The sequence below is a fragment of the Geotrypetes seraphini genome, chromosome 3 (genome assembly GCF_902459505.1).
Source record: "Geotrypetes seraphini chromosome 3, aGeoSer1.1, whole genome shotgun sequence".
Lineage (NCBI taxonomy): Eukaryota > Metazoa > Chordata > Amphibia > Gymnophiona > Dermophiidae > Geotrypetes > Geotrypetes seraphini.
The window spans coordinates 139,837,946-139,859,383 of NC_047086.1; the positions used below are offsets into that span (position 1 = coordinate 139,837,946).

Consider the following 21,438-nt stretch of genomic DNA (forward strand, 5'->3'; position numbering starts at 1 on the left):
ATTGAGCCAAGGATTTTCAAGTCTGCCTGCATGCCACCAATCAACTTCTAATGAAGAGAACGCAAAGAGTAGGATCCCTAACTTCTGTTTATAATCAAGGTAATAATAATAATAACTTTATTCTTTTATACCACCATAACCAAAAGTTCTAGGCGGTTTACACTAAAAAGAGCTGGACAATCAGTAAAAAATGCAAATATTTGTAAAATAGAATTTCAATAATAAAACTCACTAAGTAATAAACTTATCAAACAAAGTGGTCTTAATTAATTTCCGAAAACTGCAATAGGATAACATAGCTTGCTGAATACATTTACCTAACCAAGATTGTTGCCTATCAGCTTGAAATGCTAGGGTCCTATCTAAGAAGGTCTTATATCTACACCCATTAACTTTTGGATAAGCAAATAAGTAGAAGTTTCTAGTTTCTCTTGATGGTCTATGCAACACAAAATGAGGAAAAAGGTAAGCTGGAGACAATCCCGTTATCAGATACAGGAAAATCTGAGTAATAACTCTTGCCTCCAAAGGCAGCCAATGAAGTAAATGATAATATGGACTAATATGGTCGTTAATTTTTTAAACCAAAAATCAATCGAACAGCTGTATTCTGAATTATCCTTAATTTCCTTAGAATTTTTTTGGGTGCTCCTAAATAGATGATGTTACAATAGTCTAAAATAGATAAAACTAATGCCTGCACCAATAGTCTGTCAGATCCCCACTTCTAAGGACCCAATTCACATGACTGTTTTTTGAGAAAGCCAATAAAAGAAGCCAGTGGCACGCACATAAGCATGAGCTACTACTGAAAAGGTGTGAGCTAAATCCAAAATCTAAGACCAATTTTATATCATGTGCTACAGATCCCGGCTCAGAGAATGTAAGGCTCCCGTCTTTGATTGCTTCAGGTTATTAATTCATCACGGGACAGGGATTTCCCTTACAGCATTAAAAATACCTTGTTATGGTCTAGTTTTAAGAAACCTACATTGGACTCAGAAAGGATTGTGTAGAGACTCCCAGTGGTATACCTAGGGTATGTGGCACCCGGGGCCCATCATTTTTTGACACCCCCCCATGTAAAAAAATATTTTTTGTAATAACCATGAAATGTAATAAATGGTCATAATAGAAACAGGCAGTGAAAATTTTCTTTTATTGAACCTCATATATGGAACCGTTATTCCAAACATAACATAAATTATGTCTGAATTGTCATGACATCAGAAGTACATATGGAGTAGTTGCAGGTGATGCTTGGGACAGTTCTGATTGTGTTAGTTCGGTTTTATGTGTTTTTTGAATAGAAGGGTTTTTATTTCTTTTTTGAAGGTTTTGTGGTCGAGGTCAATAGGTTGTAGAGTTAGGGGTCGAGTGTTAGGAGGTTGTCGAACAGTTTTTTTTCTTTTGACGATTTTGGTTGGAGGGTATGTGAATGGTGCCTGAGTTCTCCTAGTTGAGGCGGATTGAATTATTTAGCTGAAGAAATTAGTTCCCCCCCCCCATTCCACACACATTAATTCTCTTCCATTTTTGTTCCCATTCTAAAAAGCACTAAGTTCCCAGAAAAAAAATACATTAAAATAAGAAGTGAAAAACAAAGGCCCCTACAGATGAGAACATAACATAAGAATAGCCTAACTGGGTCAGACCAATGGTCCATCATGTCCAGAAGCCCAATCTCATGGTAACCAATCCAGGTCACTAGTACCTGGTCAAAACCTAAAGAGTAGCAACATTCCATGCTACCGATCCAGGGCAAGCAGACACTTCCCCCATGTCTTAATAACAGACTATGGACTTTTCCTCCAGGAATTTGTCCAAACCTTTCTTAAAATCAGCAACGCTATCTGCTTTTACCATAACTTCTGGCCACTTCATTTTTAAGCTTAGATCTTTCCTTCCAAACAGAGACCTTGCTAGATGTCAAATACAGAAAGAACAAGGTAACTTCACAAGGACTTAGCTGTGCAGGAAATGTGAATCTCCTCAAACACCCACCATATAGTGCAAAAATGTGCAAAGATCTGGTTTTTTCTTTCGATCACTACAATCACTACATAGCCTAATGCCACACAAGCAGCGCTGTTACAAACATATTCTGAAGGTCAATGCTAAGGTTAACAAAGTTTCCTTCCTTGGACCACAAGGAGATACTGACAAACCACTGGAAGAGATCCCAAAACAACTACCCAGGCACAACACCCAAAGACCCACTCAGTGTGTGAACCAGTTGAATGGAGTGGACTAACTGGGGGGTGGAAATGGGCCTGGAGTTTGCTCAGCAGAATTTCCCAGACCACCTCTTCCTCTTAACATATTGACACGCTGTCACTACCACCACCACCATTAGGAATACCTCACTGGGTAGGCCAGCAATGCTTATAAACTTTATAAAACACATTATTATATTTTCTTATAAAGCACACATTTTAACTGAACTCTCCGACATCCTCAGCCTTGCCATTCACAAAAATAAAAGGAAGAAAGGTTCCCGTTTCCTGCTGTCTCATGTCCTTGGCCTATACAATATTTTTCTTCTGCAGACCCTTCAAAACTCTGACCAAATCCTCGTTTCACTTGCATTATAAAGTACTGAGGATGCCATCTCTCCCCAATCCCAGGTCCTAAAGTCTAAGACAGTAGCGCAAACTAGTGCTGCCTGATTCAAGAAAAAAATATATATATATATTTTGATTCGATTCAGCCTATTGAATTGGTTTTTCGATTCAACTTTCCTGCCTAATTGGGTGTATTTTTGGTTTGTTTTTTTCAAACATCCTGGTGGGTTTATTTTATAGCTTTTTCACCCCCCTTTGGCTTCTCCTAACCACACTGGCACTGTGGTGTAAATAAAATAAAGAAACAAAAAGGGCTTTTCCTCTCTCTGTTAAATCCTAGCTCATGTTTGCGGTCTAACACCAGCTCTGGCAGGATACACATTTCAAATCTGACATATTGTAATCACAAAACAGAAAATAAAATTAGTTTTTCTACCTTTTGTTGTCTGGTTATTTTTCAAATCTTGTTGGTCCAAGGCTCTGGTTGTCTTCTGATAACTTGCTTGCCAGGGTCTCCTTCTTTCTTCTTTCTCCGTGCTAACCATCCATCTGCCATCTCTGTCCTCCCCTTCCGTTTCCCTTCCCTCCTCCAGATGTCTGGCATCTTTCCTTTTTTTCGTCTCCCTCCACAGATCCACCTTTTTTTAACTACTCTTTCATCCAGCAGCTCTCCCTCCTTCCCCACCACCCCAGGGTCCACCATCTTTCCCTTTCTTTTCTCAACTACCCTCCTAACCAGTAGCTCTATCCCCTCCCCCCCTCCACACCATCCCTTGTGTCCAACTTCTCTCCCTTTCTGTTCCTTCACTCCCTAAATAAAAACCATGGACCATCATCTCTCTCCCTCTTCTCTATTTTCAGACCCATTATTTCTTCCCATCCAAAGTCCGGCATATGCACGTCTCTTTGAACCCCCCATTCCCTCCGTGTACTTCTACACCAGGGCCCCCCTCCCTGAAGGCCTGTCCCCCCCTTAAAGGTCTGCATCCCACCCCTGAAGGCCTGTCCCCCCCTTGAAGGCCTGTCCCCTCCCTTGAAGGCCTGCCTGCCTGCCTGGCCCCCTTGAAGGCCTGTCCCCCCTTGAAGGCCTGCCTGCCTGATCCCCTTGAAGGCCTATTCCCCCCTTGAAGGCCTGTCCCCCCCCCTTGAAGGCCTGCCTGTATGTCCTCCTTGAAGGCCTGCCCCCCCCCTTGACGGCCTGTCCCTCCCTTGAAAGCCTATCTGCCTGTCCCCCCCTTGAAGGCCTGCCTGCCTGTCCCCCCCTTAAAGGCCTATCCCCCCCTTGAAGGCCTGCACCCCCCCGAAGGCCTGTCCCCCCCTTGAAGGCCTGCCTACCTGTCCCCCCTTGAAGGCCTGCCTGCCTGTCCCCCCTTGAAGGCCTGTCCCCCCCTTGAAGGCCTGCCTACCTGTCCCCCCTTGAAGGCCTACCTGTCCCCCCCCCTTGAAGGCCTGTCCCCCCTTGAAGGCCTGCCTGTCTGTCCCCCCTTGAAGGCCTGTCCCCCCCTTGAAGGTCTGCCTGCCTGTCCCCCCCTTGAAGGCCTACCTGCCTGTCCCCCCCCCCTTGAAGGCCTGCCTGCCTGTCCCCCTGGCCTGCCTGCCTGTCTGTCCCCCAGCCTGCCTGCCTGCCTGTCACCCCCCCCCCCCCGAAGGCCTGCCTGCCTGTCCCCCCCTTGAAGGCATGCTTGCCTGTCTCCCTGGCCTGCCGGCCTGCCTGTCACCCCCCCCTTGAAGACCTGCCTGCCTGCCTGCCCACTCCACCCTGAAGGCCTGATGTCCCGACCCACCCTGAAGGACCGTTCGTCCCCCTGGCCTCCCCGCACCACCTACAGAGAGAAGCAGCCCGCAGCAGGATCGCGATGCCAGCGATCCCTGCGCTGCTTCGAAGCTGCTTCCTCCGCCGCGATCCCGGCCCTCCTCTGCTTCTCCACCACAAACGGTGCGGGGGGAAAATCTGGACGTCGGGGGGTGGGGAACTGAATGCCAAGGCCGGGAGCACCCCCTCAGGGCTTGCATCCGGGGTGGACCGCCCCCCCTTGGTACGCCACTGGAGACTCCTAATCCAAGTGATAAAATTCCCATCCAGGCCATACTTTTGCAACACCCAGAAAAGGTACTGCCAGGAAATGCTATCAAAGACCTTTTCCATATCAAGTCCAACGATCATGGAAGTGCCACCCCCATCCCTGATGCTCATGAAGTTCTTTAGTTTCTGTATTACTGGTACATTCTATGCTGTTGCTGATTGTATTTTAATTTCAACTGACATTTCTGTTTGCATATATCTTTATTGTGTCATGCTTGTTTCTCTGGTTGACTCTAATAAAATTGATATTAAAGAAAAAGAAAAAGAAAGGATTGTGGTGTTCTGACCGCTGTGAGTATCATTAGCAGCTTAAACTCATTGGATCCGTAACCTCATAACATTATCAGACTGGACTCTGAACTCCTTAAGTAAATCTTTTTTAATTCAAACTTATAATTCAGTTGCTCTCAGTGGCGTAGCGAGGGTGAGAGGCACCCGGGGCAGTGGCGCCCTTCTCCCGCCCTCTTCTTCGCCCCCGCCACCTCCACTCGCTCCTTCCCTTTCTGCCGCGCGTGCGTGCGCGCCACTTTCCTTCCCAAGGTACCTCTGTAACATTCCTAGCGTGAGCAGCAACCCCCAAGCTGCTATCGTGCCAGCGTCAGCTCTTCCTCTGATGTCACTTCCTAGATGCGGGTCCAGGAAGTGATGTCAGAGGAAGAGCCGATGCTGGTGCAACAGCAGGTTGGGGGTTTCTGTTTGCACCAGAAGCATTACAGAGGTACGGTGAGGTCACGCACATGAGTGTGATGTCATTGCGTCATATCTGTGCATGCACAGATGCCTCTCAACGTGGCTACGAGCATGAGAACAGGTTGAGGGGGGGAGCAAGGCTGGGGTGGAACGAGATGTGAATTGGGCAGAATGGAGCAGAACTGGGTGGGCCTGGGGGCAAAATCTTATAACCCTAAATCCAGGGGTTACTGTACATCCACTCAAGACACTCCCTTTCCCTGTTTTAACTAAACCCCCTGTACTTGTGCACATACTCGGCAGCTCCACATGTGAAACAATCCTTTTCCAAAATGGTATTTTACTATTTCTTCATGTATCTCTGTACATGCCATAGATAACTGAGAGAGTGGTGGAGAGCTGGAACGCTCTTCCGGAGTCTGTTGTAGGGGAAAACACCCTCCAGGGTTTCAAGCCTAAGCTGGGACGTACGGAGGTGAGGCTGGACTCATATAGAGCACTGGTCTTTGACCTGGGGGCCGCCACGTGAGTGGACTGCCGGGCAGGATGGACCACTGGTCTGACCCAGCAGCGGCAATTCTTATGTTCTTATGTATTGTGTTGTAGATAAATCAGTAGAGGAATTCATTAAAGCTTAATATAAATCATACCAGCACATTGAATGAAAGGATGTTCCATTACAGGACTGCTTTTTAACAAAACATGAATTGCCAGCTTAATTAAATTGTAATTAAATTTACTCTTATACACACTCTTTCAGGAAAGTTGATGGCTCCAGGGGAAACTGAATAATGAAGAAAAGGCAATACCTGACAGCCTTTAGTCATTTATTATCTTCCTTCTCATTATAAACTAAAGCAAAAATATTTTGTGTGAAATAGTAAAATGAATATTCTGTTTACTTAATTGATCGGGATGAATGCGTTGATGAAACACAGATGTAAATAACCCGAGGGTTCTTCAAAAAGTTTCCACACTCATATTTTCGCAGGAAACGGTTGGGGCAGGAGAAGTGCTAAGAGGGCGTGTGACTAGTCAGTCAGGCAAACCGTCTCACCTTGCGGGTAACATAGTAAATGACGGCAGATAAAGACCTGAATGGTCCATCCAGTCGGCCCATTAGTTATACCCATTAAAAATACATGATTAAATTAACTTGTCTCTTCAGTGATATAATTTGCTTTTGAGATATTTAATAAATAGTGTTTATAAAATAAAAGTACGGAAACTTTTTGAAGCTCCCTCGTATGTTAAGCATGGACCAATTCAGAATGTAGAATTCCTAAACCAGAAGAAGGCTTTCGCATAAAGCTGTTAATTGCAGTTATTAGTTCAGTAATCTAATTATTTAACCATCTTTCCCATTGCTACTGCTTACAAAGATAGGGATTTGAAAAGTGTGCTCCTCTTCTATGTGTGAGATGACAATCAACTGATAAACCTTTTATGCTTTCAGGAACTGGTGTGCCTATGTGGTGTCTCGGAGTGTAAGCTGTGTTGTAGAGGATGGGGTCGAAGCCTATGTCAAGCCTGATTATCAGCCCTGTACCTGGGGTCAGAGCCTGTGCTCAAGATCTGTAATGTGAGTATTGAAACAATTACAGAATAAACGTGGGAGGAAGAGAAGCGGGGAAAAGATGGAAGGAAGAAAATGATGTATTACTTTTTAATCCAAGGATAGAAAGGCAAGTGAGATGTCATAAAACAACCAAAGGGTGCATTTATTAATATAAAAAGTCCTAGTATGTTTACTTGATGAAACCACAGAGTAAAAGTCCCGACTAGGATCCCAGTTTTGGATATCTTTTATGTACTGGCTTTTTGTTTAAATATACTGTATGCCTTTATCTTTATTTGTTTTTTGATCAACATATTTTATCTGTATTTTGCATGCTCTGCCATTAATATTGCTCATCTACTGCCCATAAATCATGTTTTTAGTTGTGCCTCTTTTATATTAATAGTTGCTTTTTAGTTTTGTGTGCATTATTCCTTTTATAAATCTGCTTTTTACATGATACTGATGCTATATGGTCAATCCTTCATGTCTTACGATACATCTTTAATCCTATTGCTGTTTATTTGCATCTCGATGGCTTTCAAGTACTGTTAAGCATTTTTAGCATGATTTATCTTTATATACATTCATGCTTGGTTGTATTTTCATGATGACACCAGACTTTGAGCCACCTATTGAAGTTCTCTGTATTTTGCACCCTTTCCATAAGTAGGCAATACTTCTGAAAAAGCTAGTCTTTACAAACTATGATAATAAATAAATCTTTACAAACAGATGTTTTTCTGGATGAGTGTAAAATTGCAATGATTAGGCCTGTGTTGAAAAAGGAAGGTTTAGATGATGAGCGATTGTGTAATTTTAGACCTATTTCTATATTGCCTTTTTTGGCAAGGACAATTAAAAAGGCTGTATTACCTCAATTAATTGAGTTTATTGTTTCCAATGACTGTTTGGATAATAATAAATTTGGATTCAGGGAGGCTCATAGTGCGGAAACACTTCTCACATCTACAGTGGATACATTCTGAATAGGGCCCAACAAGTCTGCCCACTCAAGAACCCTCCCTCCTCGAGAATCCATCTTTTAAGCATTCCTCTGGAGCGACCCCACCAGACGGTCCCAAGGGATGATGGGACCATCTGGTTGGGTCGCTCCAGAGGTATGCATAAAAGATGGATTCTCAAGGAAGGAGGGTTCTTGAGTGGGCAGAGTTGTTGGGCCGTCGGCCCTTTTCTGTCGTCATACTCTATGTTTCTATGTTTCTAAGGTAAATGTTTTGGTTTGGTATGATTATATTGCTCTTCTGCATTTGATTCTGTGGACCTGAATATATTGATAGCGAGGTTAAGGAAACGGGGAGTTGCAAGAACGGTATTGGGATGGTTTAGGACTTATTTGATAGGACAGGCTGTGTGTGTGTGCAGTAGAGGGGCTATTTCACTCAGGGTATTAGATGAAAAGGGTGTACCACAGGGATCTTCATTATCTACAATGCTGTTTAATATTTATCTGGCTCCTTTAGGGAAATTGCTAGAGGAGATGGGTGTCTTTTTTTTTTTCTCATGAATGCTGATGATATTCAGTTTTTTGGGACACCAAGGATAGGGTGAAAGTCTAGGCTTTAAATTGAATGTATTTATGAGTAGGATTTGTGAATGGATGCGAATGAATGGGCTGGTGTTAAATGGAGCAAAGTCAGAGTTTATGATTGTGGAGGAAACATAGAGTATGACAGCAGAAAAGGGCCGACGGCCCAACAAGTCTGCCCACTCAAGAACCCTCCCTCCCTCCCTTGAGAATCCATCTATTAAGCATTCCTCTTGAGCGACCCCACCTGTCTGTCCCATCGTCCCTTGAAGTCGAGCATGGTGCTGGCCTCGACTACCTGACGTGGAAGAACATTCCATCGATCAATTACCCTTTCGGTGAAGAAGTATTTCCTGGTGTCCCCATGAAATCTTCCCCCTCTGAGCTAAGGTCTAAGAGTTTGCATGTTAATAATCATGTTATCCCAGTTAAACAAGAAATAACCCTGTTGGGGGTTATACTGGATGCGGAATTGACAATGAGTGCCCAAGTGGCAAAGGTTGTACAGAAAGCGATTTTTGCTCTCAGAATGTTACGCCAAGTGAGAGCTGTACTTTCTGGATGGGATTTTCGTGAAATATTGCAGAGTATGGTACTATCCAAATTGGATTATTGCAATGCTCTATATCTGGGGATGACCCAGGTAAGGGGTTAGGGTGTTGCAAGTAATACAGAACTCTGCTGCATGCATGTTAATGGGAGGTTCACATTTTGATCACATTTCACCTGTGTTAAAGAAGCTTCATTGGCTCCCCTGTTCAATTTCAAATAAAATATAAGGTCTTGAAATTGATACCTCAAGGATATAGGATAAACTGCTGAGATATTTTAAGGAAATTTTATGTGTGTATCAGCCAAGACGTATGTTGAGATCTGAAAAAGAGATGTTAGATGAGGGAATGCGGGACGGGGTTCTTTATGCTGAGACAGAAATATCTGCCTTTTCAGTGGCAGGGCCAGCGATGTGGGATGCTCTGCAAGGGAATTTAAGATTCTGTGCTGATGTTCTGAGATTTAGTGAATCAAACAAAAAAAAATGTGGAAACCAAAAATGTTAAAAACCTTCTTTTTATTTCTTCAAAAAAGGCTTAAAAACACTATCCACAATAGTGTTCCATGGGCCGTGTTTCAGTGAAACACCTTCCTCAGAGGTCCAATGGAGGAAGATAGGATGGAATAGCATTGCTAACCAAATGTGGAGGTGAGTGATCACTGCACCATAAAAGCCTTGCTATAAGTGAATAGAAGTAAAAAGGTTGAGTCCGTGGAACACAAATTGTGGATAGTGTTTTTAAGCCTTTACTGAAGAAATAAAACGTTTTTTTTTCACATTCTTTTTGTTTTGTTTGGTTCACCATTTCTCCTGTGGAAACTTGATTCATCTCTTGTTTTGGTTGTTCTGAGATTTAGAAAATTGCTGAAATTACATTTTTTTTTGTTCAGGCATTTCACTGAATTGAGGCCTGTTCTCTCCTTAGAGAAGGTTCTGTCTGATAGCGAGAATTTGATGGAGTAAGGGGATGATTATTTTAAAATGTTTGTCATTGTTTACTGTTTTGTTTTAATTGATTAAGGATGTATTTGTGTAAGCCGCCTAGGTTTTAGGCAGTTAATAAATATTTTTAATAAATAAAAACAAAGGTTTTAAGAATCACTCTCTCTTTCCTTGGTATTGTATTGTGTGCACAGCCTGGCTTCCTGAGATTTAAGATTAATTATTGTCTACATATTTCTATTGGAGAAGACCCTATGGTTAGTGACATAGTAAGTGGAGAGCAGGGGGAGGGGCAATCCACCCTGGGCACCGGCAGCCGTCCTCCTCTCTGCCCCCCACTGCTTCCCGCCCCCCATCCACCCCCCAGCCACACGTGTGGACCTTTTCCCTTGTACTTCTTTAATTTTCCCAGTGCAAGCAGTATCATGAGCTTTCTGCCCGCATTGGTGTCAGCTCTCTCTGACATCACTTCCGGGTCCTGTGCCTAGGAAGTGATGTCATAGAAACATAGAAACATAGAAAGATGACGGCAGAAAAGGGCCACAGCCCATCAAGTCTGCCCACTCTATTGACCCACCCCATTAAGTCTGAATGCTAATGACCTAGTTCCTTAACTCGACCCTCGTAGGGATCCCACGTGGATATCCCATTTATTCTTGAAGTCGAGCACGCTGGTGGCCTTGATCACCTGCACCGGAAGTCTGTTCCAGTGATCTACTACCCTTTCTGTGAAGAAATACTTCCTGGTGTCACCACTAAATTTTCCTCTTCTGAGTTTGAGCGGGTGCCCCCTTGTGACCGAGGGTCCCTTGGGAAAGAATATATCGTTTTCCACCTCGACACGACCCGTGACGTACTTAAATGTCTCAATCATGTCACCCCTTTCCCTGCGCTCCTCTAGGGTATAGAGCTGCAGTTTGCCCAGTCTTTCTTCGTATGAGAGACCCTTGAGCCCCGAGACCATCCTAGTGGCCATCCTCTGGACCGACTCAGCTCGAAGCACATCTTTCCGATAATGTGGCCTCCAGAATTGCACACAGTATTCCAGATGGGGTCTCACCATGGTTCTATAGAGTGGCATAATGACTTCAGGTTTACGGCTGACGAAGCTTCTATTAATACATCCCATCATTTGCCTTGCCTTTGATGAAGCCTTCTCTACTTGTTTGGCAGCCTTCATGTCTGCACTGATGATTACCCCCAAGTCCCTTTCCTCTGAAGTCCTAGCTAGCGTTTCTCCATTCAAGGAGTATGTTCTGCATGGATTTCCTCTGCCGAGATGCATGACCTTACATTTTTTAGCGTTGAAGCCTAGCTGCCATGTCGAGGACCAGTTTTCTAACGTGATCAGATCTTGTGTCATACTATCCTGGAGGTTACTTTCACTTACTATGTTACACAGTTTGGCATCGTCGGCAAACAGTGCTACTTTACCCTGAAGCCCCCGGGTCAGGTCCCCTATGAATATGTTGAAAAGGGATGGTCCCAGGACTGAGCCCTGCGGCACTCCACTAGTCACCTCCGATGTCTCAGAGAGGGTGCCGTTGACCACCACCCTCTGAAGTCTTCCACTCAGCCAATCCCTGACCCATGCAGTTAGTTTCTCACCCAAACCCATCGATTTCATCTTGTTTAATAGTCTACGGTGTGGGACACTGTCGAAAGCTTTACTGAAATCCAAGTACACTATGTCCAGAGACTCTCCCAGGTCTAGCTTTCCTGTCACCCAATCGAAGAAGCTTATAAGATTGGATTGGCATGACCTGCCTCTGGTGAATCCATGTTGACAGGGATCCCTTAGATTCCCTTCATCCATTATCGTGTCTAATTTACCTTTAAGTAGAGTTTCCATGAGTTTACACACTATTGATGTGAGACTCACTGGTCTGTAATTCGCAGCCTCTGCTCTGCAACCCTTTTTGTGCAGAGGAACGACATTAGCTGTTTTCCAGTCCAGGGGGACTCTCCCCGTACTTAGGGAGAGATTGAAGAGCATGGCTAACGGTTCCGCCAGAACATCGCACAGCTCTCTGAGCACTCTTGGGTGCAAATTGTCCGGTCCCATGGCTTTGTTCACCTTGAGTCTTGAAAGTTCTCTGTAAACATCAGCTGGTGTGAACTCAAAATTCAGAAATGGGTCTTCCTTGCTTTCCTTTGCTTCCAGCCGTGGCCCTTGCCCTGGCGCCTCGCAGGTAAAGACTGAACAGAAGTAATCGTTCAGTAGTTTGGCTTTTTCAGAATCTGTTTCCACATAATTCCCGTCTGGCGTTCTAAGGCGTACTATCCCGTCTGCGTTCTTTTTCCTGTCGCTAATGTACCTGAAGAAGGATTTGTCCCCTTTTTTAATGTTCTTCGCTAGTGTTTCTTCCATTCGAAGTTTGGCCTCCCTGACTGCTGTTTTGACCGCTGCAGACTTTGTCCTGTATTCAATGTTTGCTTCTTTTTCCCCCGTGCGTTTGTACAAGAGAAACGCTCTTTTCTTATCCTTGACGAGGTACGAGACCTCATCAGTGAACCATTGGGGTTTCTTTTTTCTTTGTTCTTTAGTTACTGATTTTATGTAGCGGATAGTTGCCTCATGAAGGGTTGATTTCAAGGTTGACCACATAACCTCCACATTATCCGTCACTTCTTGAACCTGAAGCATCTGATGGACGAAGTCTCCCATGCGTGTGAAGTCAGTGCCCCGGAAATTGATTACCCTTGTTTTTGTTTGTGATCTAGGGAAGCCTTTCCTAAGGTTGAACCATACCATGTTATGGTCACTGGTGGCTAGCGGTTCTCCCACCGAGATCTCTGAGACGCTTTCCCCGTTCGTAAGTACCAGGTCCAGGATGGCCTGGGACCTAGTGGGCTCTAATACCAATTGTTTGAGCCGTACTCCCTTCATGGACGTTAATATCCTCTTGCTATCATAAGTAGTCGCTGAGAGTGTGTTCCAATCTACATCAGGCATGTTAAAGTCTCCCAACAGAACAGCGTCTCCCCGTAAGGTGATATTCTCAATGTCTTCAATTAATTCAATGTCCTTGTGCTCCGATTGTCTTGGAGGTCTGTACACCACACCAAGATACAGGCATTTTTCTCCGCCTCTGGCCAAGTTTACCCAGATGAATTCCCCAGTATACTTGATATCCGTGATTCTGGTTGTTTTGATGTTTTCTTTGATGTAAAGTACTACCCCTCCTCCTAACTTACCCTCTCTGTCTTGGCGAAGCAGGTTGTATCCTGGTATAGTTATATCCCACCCATGAGAGTCTGTGAACCATGTTTCTGAAATTGCTACTACGTCTAGGTCTGCATTAACTATTTCTGTTTCCAGTTCTAGAAATTTATTCCCTAGGCTGTGTGCGTTAACATACATAGCTCTCCACTCTTTTTGTTTACTAAGCTCATGCAGAGAGCCACCCATTTGAGTTAAAGTGTCTCCTAGCAATTCTTTTGCAGTAAGGGTACTTACCTTAGACTTAGAAGCGGAGTTTTGGTTCGCCACATCAGGATTGTTACTTACTGCTCTGGTGTAAAAGTGGGTGCCCACCCCCGACTTACCTAGTTTAAAGCCTTTCGAAGTAGGTGGGCTAGTCGGTGTCCGAAGACGTTCTTACCTCTGTTGGTCAAGTGGAGTCCGTCTGGTCCCTGTAGTCCCTGTAGTGTCTCTCCGTGATTCAGGAATCCGAAGTTCATCTCCCGGCACCATCGTTGTAGCCACTCATTCGTCTTCAGGATACGTTCGTCCCTGTCCCTTCCTCTGCCCCTGACAGGAAGAATTGAAGAGAATACTACCTGTGCTCCTGTCTGCTTCAGCCTCTTTCCCAGAGCTCCGAAGTCTCTGGCTATGTCCTCCAGGGTGTTCTTGGCAGTGTCATTCGTTCCGACGTGGATGAGCAGCATGGGGAAGTAGTCCTGAGGCTTGAGAAGTCTATCAAGACAGGTGGTCACATCTCGTATTCTGGCTCCAGGAAGACAGCAGACTTCCCTCGACTGCATATCTGGTCTGCATATTGGTCCCTCAGTGCCCCTCAACATGGAGTCCCCAATGGCTATGACTCTATGCTTCTTTTGGGTGTGTCGATCCATTGTCCCCGGAGGAGATATGTGTTGATCCTGGTCTTGCCGACACGATGTGGGCAGCAAGTTTGTGATGCTGCTGGCGCCTGGAAAATTAAAGAGGTATGGGGGAAAGGGGCGCATGCACAGCAGGGGGGGGTGGAATGGAGAAGAGGGGGGAGGGGTGCCACTCACCCTCACTATGCCACTGCCTATGGTGCTGCTTTAAGGGTACTCACAGTGATACCTAGAAGATCTACTTGAGTAATATACTTTTACTTCACTATTATCACACACTGATTTTAAACAGACCAGTATTGCAATCAGGAGACGAGCACAGTTTTGGAGGGAGCTTGACAGGGGTATAAAACCCTGTGCATAGTTCAAAACTATTCCCCTCTTTTACTAAGGTGCGCTATGCTTTTTTAGGGCGCGATAAATATTATTGCGTGCTAACCACGCGCTAAACTCTAACGCGAGCATGTTATCCTATGGACGTGTTAGTGGTTAGCGAACACTAAACAAGCGCTAAAATGCTTATCACACCTTAGTAAAAGAGGGGGTATGTCTTAGGTTCTCCCCTCACATGCAGATCAGCAGGTGGAAGGGCTGGAACCAATCTGGCACAAAGGCCCTAGGCAACTACCTCCAGCAAAATTTAAGTGAGAGTTCTAACTATTCTAGCCAGAACATCAAATTAGGAGAAACCTTGATTCTTTTAGCTGTAACAGCAGCCATCTGTACTGCATCAAGGACATTGGGAATGAGAAACCCCTTGTACCTACTTCCAGGGGCACAGAAGAAATGATGAAATTTGGCATAGTCATGATTGAGATTGGACAGACGGCCTTCCCAAGCTTCATATAGGAGGCACCTATAACCTACAGCAGGAGTGGACAACCTATAGCCTGTGGGGCAACCCGCCACTGATTTTCCTCTTCCTTCCTGGCCCGCAGAAGCAACCAAAAAGTCCTTAAACCCAGCACTATCAATAGCTTCAGCACAGAGGAGCTTGGTGGTCACATATATAAAGGCTCTGTTTGTTCTGCCCCTCTGAAGCATACAGAAAGTGTAAATAGGTTTTTTTAATGTTTGGGTTGTTTGGGGAGGGGGGAGTTAAAATTTAAACTCACTGGAGAGGTATCTGGAGGCTGACTGGAAGGCAAAATCTGGGACTGTTTCCAACATTGGCCAGGTACCTAGCAAAATCCCAAGTAATAAAACAGATTTCATGCTGCGCATGCTAGGAATAAGAAGTGGATTTCGAGAATTTTACATCTGCTGGTCTTTATTTTGCACTGTACAGGAGGAAATACATCTCTCTGTGTTTTTCTGAGGTTGTGTTGTATGCTGAGTCGGGTTCTTAGGGTTTCGCGTTCATTTTTGTCCACATATTTCTACTAGAGCTTTGACCCACAAATTTGGAAGGAATATAAAAGAGTTCCTTTTACAAAGCTGCGGTAATCGCTCTGATGCCCATAGAGATTTAATTGGCATCGGAGCATTTGCTGCATGGGGAGTTTTTAAGCCTTCCTGTGAGGTCTCTGAAGTCTTTACTCCCTCACACATTGAAGGGGGTCTTTCACTAAGGCGCGCTAAATATTAACGTGCCCATTATATTCTATGGATGCGTTAGCATTTAGCGGGCGCTAAATTGGCTAGTGCGCCTTAGTAAAAGATCCCCTAAGTGATAAATTTAGAAATACATGTGTGTGGTCACATTTTTTTCTTTAATTGTTTTCTAAAAGCATCAGTTTGATTTTGGTTGTTCCATTTTTTTTTTTTTTGCTTTGGTTGACACAAATTTTTTGATTGCTTTTAGGATCGCCACAATGAATATGCCTGAGATAAATTTGCATAGATTGAACCATCAATAGATTCAGATTTAGTTTATGCCTATTCATTGTGATATTCTGAAAATCTACCTGCATTTGGGTTTCTCTAGGACAGGGTTTGGGAAGTCCTGCTCTAGGGTATTAATTTTACGTGTCTAAGCCTCACTTCAGAATGCTTATAGTAGCTCTGAACCATTTTTGGCATGAGCTGTCTGGCTCATCTCCACACTAGCAACTGACAGGAAATAGATAACTGTTCAAAGAGAGTATGAAAATGTGTCTGTGCAACTGTATTTGTGAACACTAAGCTAAGATTGGTGGTAGGCATGTCACAGTCTGAGCTGCAGGCAAGTTCTGCCCCCTAGTGGTAGTTCCTTAGAGGTACCTAATAAATAAATATGAGAGAAGCTTTAGGAAAGGATTAGGATGTTCATATGCGAGAGGTACTCAACAATTTAAACTTTCCCTCCCTTCCAAGAAAGGAATTAAAGGAATCAAGAATTTCAGCCTCTCTTTGGCTTTTAAATTCTCCCAATTATGGAATTATCTTCTTTTGATTTTGAGGTGTCTTCGTTCCTTCCAATCTTTTCGTAAATCCTTGAAAACTTTTCTATTTGCTAAACACTTTGAAAATTAATTTCCCCGTATTTTAGCATTTTTAAAATTAATTTATTGTTAACCGTGTCGAGCTTCCCATAGTTGAAGACCTGGTATATAAGGCTGAGTTTTAGTTTAGTTACTAAGAGGAGAAAAGCTTAAAATGAGCTCAAAGGTAGTTGAAAGTCTGAATGTAAATGTTGTCAGTCAGTCAGCAGTGACCATAGGTTATTTTGGGCATCATTTGATGAACAACTGGAAAATGTGACAAGTTTTCTAAGGTTCCACATTTTAGGTGTGTTGGTCAAGTTGGCACAAAATTATTTATTTTTTTAAAATGTAATGTAACCCTGGTCTCACTTGCACATAGTCTGTGGGTACCAGCCAACTCTTAAGGTCAGGCACCCATGACCGGGGCGTACATTAAAAAATTTATTTGGGACAGTCTTAATGTCTATGAGCTGGGTGTAGGCTGGGGCCAGACTTACTCTTGTAGGCCGAAGGATCACAATTTCGGAGTTCAATCACAACACTTAGTCCTCACTCTATTCTTTTATCAAAGGAACCAAGCAGAGACCAAGGTGCAATTGATAACTGGAGCTTTAATTTGAACTTGTTTGCAGTGTCAATTTGGCCTTTATCTGCCATCATATTTCTATATTTCTATTTATAATTTCCTCAGGTGTGAATACTGAAACTATTTTACAAGCTCTTTATGATAAAGTCACTTCATACACACTTCAATTGTGTTCCCCAATCTCTTCACGCCTCTCCTTTGGTGAGCCACTCCAGGGTCCCACCCTCTTTCCTCAGTCTGAGACCACTGTATCTTTCCCACCAAGCTGAAACACTCTACACAGGCTCTGCCATAAGTAGGGTCTTTCACTCACATTTTCCCTTTGGAGATGGCTCTCCACACACTCCTTACTCTGTCCTCGCCTGGTGATTCTTTAGAAAAACAAAGTCTATTTTATTCTCTTTTAGTGAAACTCTCCAGGTTCTACTTTCTCTCCTCTCTGTTGTCTGCTCTTCTGGCAAACCCTCTCAGACTTTTCCTCCACAAGCAGCCAATACCTCAGGAGTCTCCCTCAGTACTAGGGCACTGGCAGGAGAAGCAATATAACCAAAAGCCTTGATTTTACTCCTCACTCCTCTTTTATACTGTTCCCCCTCCCACTCAGGCAAGGGGGCCTCCAATTTTTCCCACAATATTCTGCTCTCCACAAGCACACACTTAAGCCTGGATTTTCTGTGCAGCGTCAATATCAGTGGCCACCTAAAAAGCAGCCACTGATCATGTGACAATCACGTGACGCCACCATATAGAGAATCGTGCCTCCAGGAAAGATAGGATCCCAAAAATTTAGGCCAGAGTTTTCCACGCCTATATTTCCAGTGCCTATCTTTGTTGTGAATTGCAATTCACAACAAAGATAGGTGCTTTTTGGCGCCTAACGCCATTTTCGTTGTTAGTCAAACCCATAGTGGCATAAAGCACCTACAGAGGCACAATTATGGTGCCTTTTATTAAGGCACTGGTAGGCGCTTTGAAGACACTGCTAAACCTCCAATGTAATTTGAATGACCTCACACCGACAACCCAATTGCTGTATATAATATATGTTTAATAGTAATAAACAAAAGGCAGCTTACATCAAAAGTAGTATCCAAATAGGATATCGTATCAGCAAATTAGGCTAATGGAGGAGCTTACACAGAGTACCACTATGTCATGTGTTCTGAAGTGTAAGTCAGTCGGTATGCTACTTTTATACCCTAGCTTAGTAGCCTAGGACTAAGAGTGCTACCTGGTTACAAATTACATACTTAGGGCTCCTTTTATCAAGCCGCGCTAGCGGTTTAACGCATGTAATAGCGTGTGTTAAACCGCCGGCCGCGCTAGCTTCTACCGCCCCCTTTGAGCAGGCGGTAGTTTTTTGGGCCAGCGCGGGGGTTAGCGCATGATGAAACATTGCGCACGTTAACCCCGCTAAGGAGCCCTTAGTTTCTATTGGATTGTTACATTTGTCATGTGATTGGATGGTATACATACTGGTAATTAGGTCATGATGAAGCATGGTGTCACATGGTGTCAAATATGACTTCTCTATTTCCCATGACAATGCATTCTCAATACTAAGATCAATGATCCCGGAGGGTGGGCACCCTCAACCTCCCTCCTAATCTTGCTTGTATATTGTCAGTAGCTTTATATACAGTTGATATCATTTTGACCATGTCATCTTGACCTGACATTGTGGCTTTCTTGTGGCCCAAGCATTTCTTGAAATGTACCAGAATAGAACATAGAAACATAGAAACATAGAAAGATGACGGCAGAAAAGGGCTATAGCCCATCAAGTCTGCCCACTCCACTGTCCCACCCCATTAAGTCAGAGTGCTGCTCGACCCACGTAGAGATCCCACGTGGATGTCCCATTTAGTCTTAAAGTCGAGCACGCTAGTGGCCTTGATCACCTGCACCGGTAGTTAGTTCCAGTGATCCACCACCCTTTCTGTAAAGAAATACTTCCTGGTGTCACCACCAAATCTCCCTCCTCTGAGTTTGAGTGGGTGCCCCCTTGTGACTGAAGGTCCCTTAGGAAAGAATATGTCGTTTTCCACCTCGACACGACCTGTGACGTACTTAAATGTCTCAATCATGTCACCCCTCTCCCTGCGCTCCTCCATTTGTCACAGGCAGCAGATGTTTGTCAGCTTCTAGGGCAAAAGATGAAGTCCTCTTGCAAAAGTATTATTTGTGCTGACAGGAAAAATATGCACTTTTTGCATGGTTCATAGATTTTATGGTAGGTTTGATTCAGCAGCACAATGCCCCTCCGGAGGGTCTCCTAAGGATTTTTTTCCCTCTCAGCTTTAATATTTTTTGCCATTTTAAAAGGCATTTCTCAATTAACTTAGTGACTTCCCAAAGAATCCAGCACCTCCTGCTGTGTAGTACAGGCATTCTTTGGGGGGAAGTGGGGATGTCACAGCAGCAAAAAAAAACAAAAACAAAACCTACCCAACAATTTTTTTTTCAAAAGATTCATTAACGGGAATAAAATTACAGTCTGGTTGTATTTGAATATTAATTCACTTAAGAATGACCATACTGGGTCAGACCAATGATCCATCTAGCAGGTCACAAATACCTGGCAAAAAACCAAATTGTAGCAATATTTCTTGCTACCAATCCCAGGGTAAGCACTGGCTTCACCCATATCTATCTCAATAGAAGACTATGGTCGCCATACCTCAAGAAGGACATGGCGGTACTCGAGGGAGTGCAGAGGAGGGCGACTAAACTGATAAAAGTTATGGAAAATTTTTTATACGCTGACAGGTTAAAAATGCTGGAGCTGTTCTCCCTGGAGAAGAGGAGACTTAGAGGGGACATGATAGAAACCTTCAAAATCCTAAAGGGCATAGAGAAAGTGAATAAGGACAGATTCTTCAAACTGTGGGGAGCCACAAGCACTAGGGGTCACTCGGAGAAATTGAAAGGGGACAGGTTTAGAACAAATACTAGGAAGTTCTTTTTTACCCAGAGGGTGGTGGACACATGGAACGCGCTTCCGGAGGATGTGATAGGCCAGAACTCTGTACAGGGGTTCAAGGAGGGTTTGGATAAGTTTCTGGAGGATAAGGGGATAGAGGGGTACAGATAGAACTTGAGGTAGGTTATAGAAGTGGTCAAAAACCACTTCACAGGTCACGGACCTGATGGGCCGCCGCAGGAGCGGACCACTAGGCGAGATGGACCTCTGGTCTGACCCAGTGGAGGCAACTTCTTATGTTCTTATGTTCTTATGACTTTTCCTCCAGGAACTTGTCTAAACCTATTTACGTTAACTGATATTACCACATCCTCTGACAACGCATTCCAGAGCTTAACTAGTCTCTGACTGAAAAAATATTTCCTCCTATTGGTTTTAAAAGTATTTCCCTGTAACTTTATCAAGTGTCCTCTAGGCGTTCTACTCTGACATTATTTCCGGGTCCCACGACTAGGAAGTGACATCAGAGGGAGAATCAACACTGGCATGTTCAGCAAGTTAGAGATTCTGCTCGAACCAGGGAGCTAACAGGTACGGGGTAGGAACGGGAGCGCACACAGCAGGAGGAGGTGCGAAGAGGGGGGAGAAGAGGGTGAGGGGGTGCCACCGCCCCAGGATCCTCCCACCCTCTCTACACCACTGCATTGGCCTTCTAGTATTGTACAAAAATCTAATAATCTTCACTAACATTTTATGAACTAAACAAAAAAAAAAAAAGACTGACAGCTTTTTGTAAAACACAGAGGGAACTGAGCATTCTCCCACTTGAATGAAGGAACACATCAGAGAATTTGCGTTCAACAAGATGGGGGCTGTGAAAGCATGGTTAGAAGAGGACATAAAATTAATCCAAGGGCACTATCCTATACCTAAGATATGGATAAGAGAACAGATGAAATAAGAGATGAAAAAAAGAGAGAAATAGAAAATACAGAAGGATAACCCTGAATTTGATTCAGAAGGAAAAGTGCATCTAATATAGGGGTGTCAAAATCCCTCCTTGAGGGCCGAAATCCAGTCGGGTTTTCAGGATTTCCCCAATGAATCTGCATAAGATCTATTTGCATGCACTGTAGAAGAACTGAAATCATTGCCACACTTGAGTCTTGTTTGTCCTATCAGAGATTTCATAGGAATATTAAATCCTACACTTTTCCCTACGTATTCACATTGATTGGGGATGACCAGACCCGCAAATAGGAAAAAACCGCGAATAATATAAGAGAAAGTTTAAAAAGTTGGGGGAGGAGGCCAGAAACGTTGATGGTCTGAAGCTGCCAGAGGATGGATTGCGCTTGCAAAATACCTACTGTACTGTAATTTGGGGAGGAAGAGCCAGCACGCTACGGAGGGGGAAGTGTATTTGTTTAAGAAATTTGTTCTTTCACAATGATCTGATGTTCAAATTGTAGATCTTATGATTAATAATGTAGTATTTTAGATTTATAAATTCCTGGAAA

General features: G+C 43.8%; 1 protein-coding gene across 1 annotated transcript in view; it reads left to right on the forward strand.

The window, feature by feature from the left end:
* EMILIN1 (elastin microfibril interfacer 1) overlaps positions 1–21,438 on the forward strand; it is a 119,925-nt gene that overhangs the window by 65,728 nt on the left and 32,759 nt on the right. The window contains exon 2 of the mRNA XM_033936752.1: positions 6,794–6,919. Coding sequence (XP_033792643.1) covers positions 6,794–6,919 — 126 coding nt within the window. The remainder of the gene's footprint in view (positions 1–6,793; positions 6,920–21,438) is intronic.